General features: G+C 41.4%; 1 protein-coding gene across 7 annotated transcripts in view; it reads right to left on the minus strand.

Moving 5' to 3' along the window:
- Positions 1-12,352, minus strand: part of LOC119727686 (C-Jun-amino-terminal kinase-interacting protein 4-like) — a 43,151-nt gene that overhangs the window by 1,836 nt on the left and 28,963 nt on the right. For all 7 annotated transcript variants that reach the window (XM_038199688.1, XM_038199689.1, XM_038199695.1 and 4 more), the window contains 13 exons: positions 11,700-11,913; positions 10,820-10,978; positions 9,363-9,540; positions 8,754-8,921; positions 7,532-7,738; positions 6,185-6,386; positions 5,244-5,324; positions 4,913-4,980; positions 3,929-4,077; positions 3,242-3,413; positions 2,421-2,534; positions 1,365-1,541; positions 291-428 (listed from right to left, as the gene is read on the minus strand). In XM_038199688.1, the coding sequence (XP_038055616.1) occupies positions 291-428; positions 1,365-1,541; positions 2,421-2,534; positions 3,242-3,413; positions 3,929-4,077; positions 4,913-4,980; positions 5,244-5,324; positions 6,185-6,386; positions 7,532-7,738; positions 8,754-8,921; positions 9,363-9,540; positions 10,820-10,978; positions 11,700-11,913 (2,027 nt within the window). The remainder of the gene's footprint in view (positions 1-290; positions 429-1,364; positions 1,542-2,420; positions 2,535-3,241; positions 3,414-3,928; positions 4,078-4,912; positions 4,981-5,243; positions 5,325-6,184; positions 6,387-7,531; positions 7,739-8,753; positions 8,922-9,362; positions 9,541-10,819; positions 10,979-11,699; positions 11,914-12,352) is intronic.

Genomic DNA, 12,352 nt, shown 5'->3' on the forward strand with positions numbered 1-12,352 from the left:
TTCCGTTTCAGTACTTCAGACTGATCAACCATTTCGTTTGAAGAACAAAGAACTGGGAACTAGGTAAGGCAATGTACGACGTTCCCACATATTCACGACTGATACTGGACCATTCTGGATTTCGACATAAGACCTGCCCACCTTTTTTTGTGCATATCTCACAGTGCTTGTGACTGAGTTTGAACGAGTGACTCTAGTCACATGATCAAAAGTGATGACCTGATTGGTCAATGCACACTGTTTGATTGGTAGGCCTGAAAGGTCGTTACAGGGAATCTCTTGCGACTGACCTGCTCTGAAGTCGATGTATCCCTCCCCTCCACTCATGACCAACATGTTCTTGATTGCTCCTTTATCCATGGCGGTCTTGCTCTGGGCGACGTCCAACGCAGAACTGGAGTTGGATGTGGTCATGCCACCTGCTGTGCCTGCCGAACAAGAAGATTCTTGAATATTTTACTTTCTAAAACATGTTAGTGAAATTAAAAGTACATTCAAGGTAATATACAACAATTGCTTTTGCTCTAATATCCAGAAAAGGACGGATTTGGGGGTTTGTGTTTCATAGCAAATATTGTTCCTCTGACCTCTTCACAGTTTTGTGTTCATGGATGCCGGATTACACAAGGAAAAATGCTGCCCTGGCCTACACCAAGTTATGGGGAACTTTTGTTTTGTTAGGCAAATAAGGACCGAGTGATGGAGACTTTCTGCTGTACCCACAGCATTTTTGGTCCCCACAAATACCTCGTACAGACGAGTGTATGTTTCCACAACTATGGAACAAGACTTCACGTTCTTGCAGTCTGGTTCCCTGACCCGATGTTTCAGACGAAATGGAACAATTTATGGGCGTCAGGGAATTATCAGGTCAGGGAACCAGACTAGCTAGCTTGTACCCGTTCACAGATATGTAACATATCACAAACCAAATGTGCACTATTAAAATTTGGTCAATTGGCGGCAGTATTTGAAAAAAAGCAGTTTTCTTCCCACCAATGGTTCAGCCAAACCATTGATGGAAAATAATACAAAATTCCATTTTCCTTGAAAATGACGGCAAACCAGGTGCCATGATTTCCCAGATTTCTTGAGGCTATTATTCACTTACAGTCAAAGCTATTTTATAATAATTTGGTAGTTTCATTTTTTAATGTTTGCAAATAATATACATTACCTTTAAAATGCACTTGTAAATAAACCATTTTTCAAAACCTGGGAATAGCTTCGTGGTCCTGATGAGCACTCAGTGTTTGCTGAGCACGGTACAGTTAACTTGTAATAAAATTGAATGTTTATATTTCACGATTCATCAAATTGAGTGAGTAAGTATTTTTGGTGGAGAAGAGGAGGTGATTTCTTACCCGGTATGGCCACAAAGAATTTGACGGCATCCCTGTGCCCGTGGAAGGACAGTTGGGCCTGCGTGATGCTGCAGAACGGTATGACGTTACCGGGCCGGACATTGTCTGTCTTGCTGTCTGAGTAGACCCTGATTACACCGCCTGGCCGACTGCCGCCTGTTGGAGTAGGCTTAGTCGCTGGGTGACGGGAGAAAGGATTATCGATTTACAAACATTGTATAAATCATGACTTAGATTTTAAACTGATTGGAGTGCTGTAGAACTCATGATCTTAAGGGGAGTCCTGCAGGTTGTGGGTTCGAGTCCAGCCTGGGGTTGTGGTGCTTGTGTCTTTGGGCAAGACACTTTGCCACCTTTTCGTCTTATTTAATTAGTTTGTCTTATTGAACCAGGGTAGCCCCATCAGTTATCAGAGAACTGTTCTCGCTGCTCATAACCTTTCCCCACATCCCCACACAGGAGTAAATGGGTACCTGTGAGGGCAGAAATGGTCGAGTGTTTGATTTTAGCTGTTTGGGCCTATAGGGCATTATTGGGCTGTATACTCTCCCAGGAGCTGTTTAGAATAATTTCATTGGCCCAATGAGAGGTTATAATGTACCATGCCGTCAAAAACCCTTTGGTTGACATGTGTTATATATTTGGGAAGCTAATCATCCTTACTGGCAGCTGAGAAGCTGAATCGCGAAGGACGCGGCTACAACGTGGTCGAGCCAAAGGCAGCCTGCCACATCAGCCCATATATGACCACGGAACACAGCCTGAGATCGAAAGGAAGGCCCGGAGAAAAACCCTAGTGGCACAGGAGAGAACCTATGCACAACTCTACTCACATATGGCATGTGTGGTCCGTGGATGGAATTCGAACCAGGGACCACAGTGGTGAGAGGCGAGCGCTTTACGCATAAGCCACCCATGCACAAGCCACCAAATTGGGTATCTCACAAACCTCTGTCAGTTATACTTCTGAGTACAGAATAATTTCAGCAAAATTCTGTGACACATACAAATTAACAAACATAAAGACAGAGCAGTTGAGTTTATGAACCAACTTACTTTCTGTTAGCGGTATGGAGATGATGACACCGTTGCCGGTACCCACCCATAGCCGGTTGCAGGCTATCATCAGGGCAGTGGTGCGTACAAAGGAGAAACCCAGCTTTCCCGTGCCTGAAAACCAAAGACAAATACACTGTCAACAATTCATATTGATGTCAATCATTATCTTCATGCTTGTGTTCTTGGGCAAGACACTTTACCACAGTTGCCTCTCTAAACCCAGGAATATAAGTGGGTACCTGTGAGGGCAAAGCAAGATTGACCAGATCTCGAGCTTATGCAGAAAATGGTCTTATGACCTGATGAACAGGGTACTAATTGTGAAGTGCTTCGAGAGTTTGGTTTCAAGCGACGCACAAGCACATTTGTGACTTGTCATTACAAAATGAGCTTAAAGTCTGAATTTTTAAAAACGGTGATATTGATATATCTGGATTCTGCAGAACAAGAGCGTTTCAATGGTATACAACATTAAGGGGTGCTGAGCTCAGTAACGGAAATAGAGACCACCAACTTACTTGAAGTGGTAAAACCAATTCTTGAGAAAAAGACATTTAAAAATCTTGCAGTTGTGTTACAGTGAATGCACAGTCCAGTCAACAATACTAGATGAAATAGGTTTTAAATGCGTTTGACAGTACAAAAAAATGGAGAAAGGTAGTAAAGGACTTACAGATTAAGGGTCACCTCAAAACAAAAAATCAACTGACCCTTCACATTTTGGCTTTGCCCCACTGTACTGCAAAATGGCAATTTCCATAAGCTCATTTTGTGGCGAGAGGTCACATTTATGTTCTGCAAACCTCAACTTGACTCACCCAGCATTTTGCTGACATAAGGATCAACATCCACATCTTGGAGGTGTTGGTAGGTATGTGCATGATACAGACGCAGTGTGCTGTCTAGTCTGATGGACACCCACACTCCGTCGCCTTGCCAGGCTAGCTGTCGGACCTGGCTCTCCTTACGAGGGTGAGCGTCAAACGATCGCTGTCAAGATAGAAAATAAATCAAAGAAAACATACGTTACTTTGAGACAATTTTGATTAAGGACTTTTAGCCTTTGACTCAGAAGGATAACCTGTGAGAAAATCTGGCAGCATTGCCATGGTGGGGGTCACACTAAGTACCTCCAATTTTCCAGTGCAGAAGTCTTAACTACTTGACAACTATTTTGTTTAGGATGTCCTAGTATGTTCTAACTGGCATTGACGTCCGATTTGGAACACTGACTTCTGAATACTGGTAAGCAGGCATTGGCATTTGCAATTGACATCCATACGAACAAACTTGACCACACTGACGTTGATCATCTTTTATGCAAACGAGACTCGAGTGGGCTTAATATCAAAAGAGATAACAACCAAAAAACTTCTCTGGTATGACCTCAATGCCACGAAATAACATTAGAAATTACACTGCACAAAAACAATTCTCAAAAAGTAACTTTCTTGTTAGCGGCCGATATTTTTTTTTCAATTATGATATTTGAAGATTGATTTTACCTCGACTTTGAGCGTCTGTGGGTGTATGACGTGCACTTTGTTCCTGAGACCACACCAGATCCTGTCATACACAAGGACCATGCATCGTATGGAGTATTGAGGACGACCCAAGTCCAGTAGGTGATAGTTGTTCACGTCCCATTGACCGTCTATGGTGAGAAACAGCAAATGATTGTTTTTCAAGTTAAAGAAAGAAAACAGAGCGATTAAAAATGTATTCCTCGTGCTATTTTGAGTTGGGCCTTGGATGTCATGAATATCTGGGAGGGAACTGTCGGTCAGTTTGTCCTCCATACTGGATGGGTAGTTTGGGAAGTCATGATAGCTGGGACTTTACAAAAACAGTAATTTTATCAGAAATGGGAGGGAACTCTCAAATCAGTTCAATGGGTCGACTATTCCTGAACACAAGAGCACAGCACCGATGATGGGTGAATGCAGTTACAATTTGGGGAACATTCCAGATGTATTTTTAACTTGTGTCACAAATTTTTTTAATTTTTTGGGAATGGTTTCGAGTATCTGGTTTGCAAAATTCAAACCGGATAACAGAATTCAAACTGAATTTTAAAAAATCCGGATTTTAATATCAGCACTAGCCCAAAATCAGAACAGCAGTACAGTTTAATTTTTTTCATTAAAACAAAACATACAAATTGAAAATTTGTAGGGAGAAAAAAAAAAAATCTTTTTTTAAAAACACAGGGCACGCATCTCTTCGATCATTTGTAGACCTTTGGGAAATACCAAGATATCAGGATCTATGTTGGTTGGATCTATTTTCAGGGGCACTAGCAATTTTCCTGTTTTCCGTTACTCAAAGGTTACCTTTCTGCATACTTACCATATTGGAAACTATTCAACTATTATCCTACAGAGGGCAGCACACATGATTTATTGATATTTCAGGACTAATATTTCAAACATATGGCACTGTCCAAATTCAATAGAGGGCAGCAAACACAACTGTTTGACCTTACTGACCTGTTGATCTGTGGAAGACTGCTATCGTGCCGTTGGCCAGCGCTGCAAGAACACGGCCCTTGGTGTGCCTAGAAACGACAAAAACATAGAAAGTACAAATCTTCAATTTATAGTTGAGCAAAGCCAAGTGAATGAAGCAGGATTTCAACCCGGCAACTCCACCGTCCTATACCAGTGCTCTCACAAAATGAATTGCCTGCTCTCTGCGTTATATCACCAATCGAACCAAAAATTTCAAGGTTCCAAATAACAAAAACAAAAACTTCCAGGCTGCGAAAGGCAATTTTGACAGATGGTTTGACAAAAATTTTGAAAATTGTGATATACTTACACAATTGATAAGATTGAGTCCTTGAGTTTGATTGAGTGTAGACACCTCCTCCACTGAGAGACGGCCGAATGTACGTACAGACTGGATTAAAGAAAAAAACAAAAAGTGGGACAAGAATTACAGAATGCAACATGGGGTAATATACCACAGCATACAGAGCTCCTAGCCACACTGCTGGCTAGACACACACAAGAACCACATACTCACACAGCCCACGACAGATATGGTAACAAACATCCATCCCACACCCTCGTAAGACACCATGTTAAGCACACCATGACACACACACAGAGCTACACTGGGTGACAAACCCCCACATACCATCCATCCTACACCCCTGGGCTAACACAACTCTTAAAAGGAATGTACGTCATTGGATTTTGCTGTAATTTTCAGAAATGAATTATTTGTGGGGTTAGTATAATAGATCAAATATTGTTACACTGACATGTTTGAAGTTTTGTGTTCGAAACTGCTGGAAAAACCAAGAAAAACAAAAATGTTTAATTACTCTGGTTCCCTGACTCCACTAAAGATAAAATGGATCAATTTATAGATGCCGGAAAATTGTAAGGTACGGGAACCAGTCTTGCTGGCCTGCACCCGTTCATGAACATGTAACCAATAGCAAACAAAATTTGGACTGAAAAAAAAATGGTAAATTTGGAGCAGTAGTTGAAAAATAGTTAAGTTTTTTCCAACGGTGGTCGGCCGACCACTGTTGGAAATGTATACAAAACTACCATTTTCTTGAAAATGACTTCACACCAGGTGCCATAATTTTACAGGATGCTTTAGACTTTCATTTACCAACATCCTAGTAAGGTATTTCGTAAAAACTTGGTAGTTTTATTTTTCGATGTTTGCAAATGTTGTATACTCCCTTTAAGCACACAGTGGCATAGACACTGTGCCACACATAGTGACAGACCCCCACATACCATCCGTCCTGTCCTCCCATCCACATCGTCGGCTTGATGCTCGTCATCTTCTCAAACTCTTCATGCATGACGTCGTTTTCAGTCGGCGCGGCTGACAGGCCGTCCTTCAAGAGATCGCTGGCCCCAGCTGTGCTTGACCGGTGCCTCAGTATCTCCAACGGGATGGGGTCGTTGGTCACGCCCAGGGGGTCACCTGAATGCTCTGAAATACAATATGATTTATAGCATCATTATCCTAAGAATCATATGCCATACATTTTATTTATAGATTTTTAATAGCTATGAATGATTTGTAGCCGATAACATATCGTGTGTGTGTTGCTTGGGCACTTTGAGACTTGAAAGAAACTTAATATAGGTTTTCCCGGATATTTTAAAACATTTTTTATTCAAATTCACCAACTCTAACATTAAATTTCGTCCGAGGAAAATTTCACATGCTTTTAACGAAACCAATTTAGTCATTTACCATTCAATTTCAAAGTTTGGTCACCCTCTTTAGTCACCGGGTCGAGAATATTCATCATTACAGATCAAATTTGTCTAAGCTGTTGCCGAGTGACAGAATTCAGAGATAGAATTTGTCTCATATAAATCAATTAGACGAATTTGATTTCTGAATAACAAGGTTTGGCATAAACGAGACGAAATTGAATACTCCAGGACGAAAACGTGCATTCGTTGTTTGCATTCGTTTGAACTGAATTTGAAATTGTCTGATAAAAAGACGAAAATAAACATTGGAAGTGCACTAAATCGATATTAATCGACGAATTTAAATATTAGAAACGGTGAATTCGAATGATAAACATTTTAAAATAGCCGAGAAAACCTATACAATTTAGTCATCATGTTTTGTTCCTTCTAAATTTGTTTGTACAATACTTTTCTATCTACAAAATTGTTCTGGTCTCAAAGTGTTATAGTTTTATAAATTATGAATAAAACTGGGTTGAGAGGCCGTATATTTAATAAACTGCTGTAGGAATCTACAAACTAAGTGGGGCTTTTTCCTTGAGATTAGTATAAAGTTTTAGGAGAAATATCCCTAGACCACAAACATTTTTGGTCAAGGAAAGCATACTGTATATGGCATGTGTCGAAATGGGTAATTCATTCCCCGACACTTGAACAGACTGACCAGGATATTTTACAGCACAATAGTTGTATGACTCATTTAGACTAAAATTCAGTGCAACTCAAAATACATATTTGATGATCTGGTGTTCAGTATTGTCTTCATTAAGTTTTTTTCTTTGGGAGGGGGTTCTCAGGCTTAGACTCGGATTTGGTACCAGGAACCAGGATTTAACGTCTCGGGCCTTGAACACAAGTCTTTTGAAGTACCTGACTCTGTGCTCGAGGTAGAGTTTCCTCGGCCGAAGTGTTCGTCTCTGACGAGTCCCTCCATGCCGACGGTGTCTGCTGAGGGGGCCGTGGTGGCTGCCTTGGTGATAGATTGTTCCGCGTCCTCAACCGAGGAGATGTTGGAGAACTTGGCATCGCTGACCTCCGCTTTGAATTCAGTGCCTTCCTCTCCATGGGTGCCATCGCCTGTTGAATGTATACAGAGTTCTTAATAGTCATCGTTAATCACCAGTCAATCAAACATCTGTCATAAGACAACACATGTTATAACAAATCAATCACAAGTCAATCAAAGGTTATCATCAGTCATCATACATGTAAGTCATCTCAAGTCATCTGGAGTCAATCACTAGTCATCACAAGTCATCACAAATCATCACAAGACAATCACAAGTCATCACAAGACAATCACAAGTCAATCAAAGGTTATCATCAGTCATCATGCATGTAAGTCATCTCAAGTCATCTGGAGTCAATCACTAGTCATCACAAGTCATCACAAGTCATCACAAGTCAATCACAAGAAAATCACAAGACAATCACAAGTCAATCAAAGGTTATCATCAGTCACCACACATGTAATCATCTCAAGTCATCAGGAGTCAATCACAAGTCATCACAGGACAATCACAAGTCATCACAAGACAATCACAAGACAATCACAAGTCATCACAAGTCAATCACAAGACAATCACAAGTCAATCAAAGGTTATCATCAGTCATCATACATGTAAGTCATCTCAAGTCATCTGGAGTCAATCACTAGTCATCACAAGTCATCACAAATCATCACAAGACAATCACAAGTCAATCAAAGGTTATCATCAGTCACCACACATGTAATCATCTCAAGTCATCAGGAGTCAATCACAAGTCATCACAAGACAATCACAAGTCATCACAAGACAATCACAAGTCATCACAAGACAATCACAAGTCATCACAAGTCAATCACAAGACAATCACAAGACAATCAAAGGTTATCATCAGTCATCATACATGTAAGTTATCTCAAGTCATCTGGAGCCAATCACTAGTCATCTGGAGTCAATCACTAGTAATCACAAGTCATCACAAGACAATCACAAGTCATCACAAGACAATCACAAGTCATCACAAGACAATCACAAGTCAATCAAAGCAATATCCCCCTGTCTGGCTTGAAAGCCAGGGGGATAAAAAGCTTCAAGAAATTTTTTACCCTTTTCAGATGACGGCGTTGCGCTCCTGGGCGTGACGGGAACACTGACTGTCACCAATGTGATGTTACCGAAACCGCTGTCGCTGCCGTTACTAGTGACCGAGTTGACAGACGCCGTGTCATCGGCCGCTTCTATGTCCTCGGAAGGATAGTCACTCTCCATCGCTCCTGTTTACAAAAAGACAATAAATCAGATCTTCAACGCTCAGACTCTCTCATGACTGAACGTCTAAACTTATTGAGATTAGCAGATGGAAAATAAATAATAAAAAAAATATAGTACTGGATTCAGCTTTTGAAAGAAAATATCTAGGAGGCTTAACAATTTGTTGCAATCTGATTAATCATTAAGAACCCATTTTTAGTAATTTTGTTTACAAAAAAAAGCAAATTTTTGAAAAAAATTCAACAAATGACCTAAAATAAATTTTTAAAAACCCTTGACAAGATGTCATCTAGAGTAAGAAGCGCAAATTCTTGTGAATTCTTCATTGTCTTCTCTCCAAAGATTTCTTTGCCCTGTTGAGCTTTGGGAACTTTTTCTTTTAGGATTGCTTGGTTTTCTTATTCAAATAAATGACGAAAAAAAATATTGAGGCTTTTTTGTACCTGGGACACTAGCAATGCAGAGAATGTGTGGGTTCTTGACAGGGAAAGCGTCCAGCAGGACCTGGGGCTGATTGGCGTCGATCACCGTCACTTTACTCATGTCTTTGGTTGTGGAGCATATCCAGACTAGGGAGGACAGCTGGCTCTTCTTGCTGTCGCAGATCGCTTTCTGTTGTTGCTGGGAAACAAAAAAATATAAAAAAAAAAATAAATAAAAGAAAATAAAAGACTTCGGAGCATTTTTTCTTCCTTACAAGTGCAGACTTCATGGCTGAAGATAATCGCGCTCCCAGAAACACCGGGGCGAACCCTTCTCTTAGCGATAAGTGTATTGGGTTCTTTAACCCTTACCCTACTAGACCCTCCAACGCATGCCAATGTGTGCCTCAAGAAAATCTCCTATGTTTTTTGCATGGCCCTCCAATATCTGCCATGTCATTTCAAGGGTAACTGGACAGGCACTCCAATACATGCCACAGAGAACAATGAGAGTCCTCTGATAACAAAGTGAGTGCCCCCAGCTGGTCAGTATCAGGCACCCTCCAGGGCCTCCAACTCCTGCCAATTGGAGCCTTCACTGCTAAGACTTGTTATCTGCCAAATAACTGCAGCTGGAGGGCATTGGCATAACCAACTGACATGCAGTAAACTACCCTCAGAGAGTAAGGGTTAACGTGTATTATGGAACACTCGGGACCTACGGCTTTACGTCCCATCCGAAGGACGATGCATAATGGTTAAGTGCCTTGCTTAAGGGCACAAGTGTCTGCCTGGGCTCGAATCCACGCCACTGTTGCCTCTGAAACACCAGAGCATGAGTCCGGTGTTCTTAACCGCTAGGCCATGACACTCCACTAGGCCAGGACACTCCAATTTTTGACCACTGAAAGTGTAGGGAGTGTTTTTTTTAAAGAATTTGAAGTGAAAATGAAAGCTCAATGTCTGAAATCTTTTGGCAAGTATAAATGGCAACTTGAAATTGGAATGAATATAATGACAACTTGGATAATTTGAGCAATTCACAGTGCAGTGCGCCACCACGAGTTTGCCATGGAGAGTCCATTATTGAAGTTTACGGTCGACAAAACATAGCCCATTTGAAAGAGTGTCATTACACAACTTGAGCTAATTTGTTATAGATTGGGGCATAGCGTTCTGCCGCCTTACAAAAAACACCATATTGATAAAAAGAAAAGAAATGGGCAAACATATACTCAAATCATACGCTTACGAAACTACTGACCAGAAAATCGAACAATTTCAAATGTCCTGCACTGCGAACTTGTCGACCGTCTCCCACAATGCACTGGGAAAAATGAACTCTCTATAGCAAACTCTTGGTGGCGCACTTCATTGTGAATCACCCGAATTACATTCAGACATGAGCCTAATGGCTTTTGTTCAACTTAGAATTATATATGATATTAATTTCTTATTGTAAATGGATCTTGACTCACTGTGATTTCGTCATCCAGTCTGTTCAGCTCCGAGTCCGATCTCTCCTTCCTGATTGGCTGGTCCGGGGCACTGTTGGAGTAGAACACACTGGCCCCAACTATGGAACCACCGTCCCTGGTACGACCGCCTGTCAGATTCACCCCTGCTGCACACCAGATCTGGGATAATAGGAAAAAGAAAAAGGTTTCAACGATCAAGTCTCACAAACTGGTTGCAACCTTGCCTAGTAGAAGAGGAAATCAAACCAAATTACAAATTAGCCCCAGGTTTCCCAAAGTTGGATCCTTAAGCCACCCACAGATCAACCTTGCGATGACACAGAACTGTCAGCGACTGACTTTTCAAGGATCAAGCTGCGTCTGAGCTACGACTTTCAGGAACATATCAGTTGCCAATTTAATTTTTGTGTGACCTTAGCGTAACTGCGACGACATTAAGACAAACAGCATCAGTGGAGGCTAAAGAAAATTAACAGTCGCAAAGAAGAAAAATTTCAACTTCTGCCCCGCTCCAGAACGTGTTTCTGACAGGTAAGAATCAATCACAGTCGCCCTGTGTGAAGTAATGATGTCATGTGCGTATCTGGATCATCTAATGTTATTGTGAATTGTCATCACGTCGTGGGTGACGTTAGCATGGTCGTGATCATTCTGTGTTTGAGATGCCGCTTGTTCCACGATAATGTCACGATTTCTCAATTTTGTGACCTGAGCATGCTTGATGCCGACGGTTCCTTCGCAGCGCAAGCAAATCACAGGTCGACCTGAGAACGGCTTTAGGTAGGCTGACTCTAACATTAATCTTACATTACAGAAGAGGATAGGAAATGTCTTAAGGAGCCCCTCTCACATGTAGCCCAAACGGACCTCTTCCACTAACCTTTGTTCCTGGTTCTTTCTCTGTCAGTGGTCGACAGAACACCGGGACAGGTACCCCTAACAGGCTCCCTGTCTGTTGAGCAGGGCCCTTGGGTGGGCTAGGCAGCTTAGCCGGCAGGCTCCATCCGTAGGCTTGCACTCGGCCGTCGTCCTGCCGTACATGGGCCTTGACTTTCTTATACTGCTCTCGTTTGTCCTTGTTGCTCCGTGGGTCACTGTGGGACGATGCGGCAATATTTTTGATGTAACAATGAACAACGAACAAAGAAACTGACTTGAGTGGGATTTGGACCTCTGACCACCAGAATGTGGCAAGATGTTCTACAGATTGAAATTCCCAGCTTTGTGTCGGCAATATCCTAATTTGTTATTGTCACTTTGTTCATGAGATGCAAGAGACAAGCCGGAACAGTGATGTATGTTTAAGAAAAATACTTAGACTACATTTTGAAAGAGCACTGTGGCTGATTTAATTAAAACAACTCCAGTTCAGCTCAATGGAGCATTTATTTTCATATTTTCAAAAAATGTGATACAAAGGAAATATTAATAAATGAATATAGTAATATATAACAGAAGGCATGGAGGCAATTGCAAGAAGCTGACGCTTGTGCAGATTTGCCAAACAGGACAGGGGAAGCGAAAAAACAAACA

Source organism: Patiria miniata, unplaced genomic scaffold (assembly GCF_015706575.1).
Source record: "Patiria miniata isolate m_02_andy unplaced genomic scaffold, ASM1570657v1 HiC_scaffold_20, whole genome shotgun sequence".
In the NCBI taxonomy this organism is placed as follows: Eukaryota; Metazoa; Echinodermata; class Asteroidea; order Valvatida; family Asterinidae; genus Patiria; species Patiria miniata.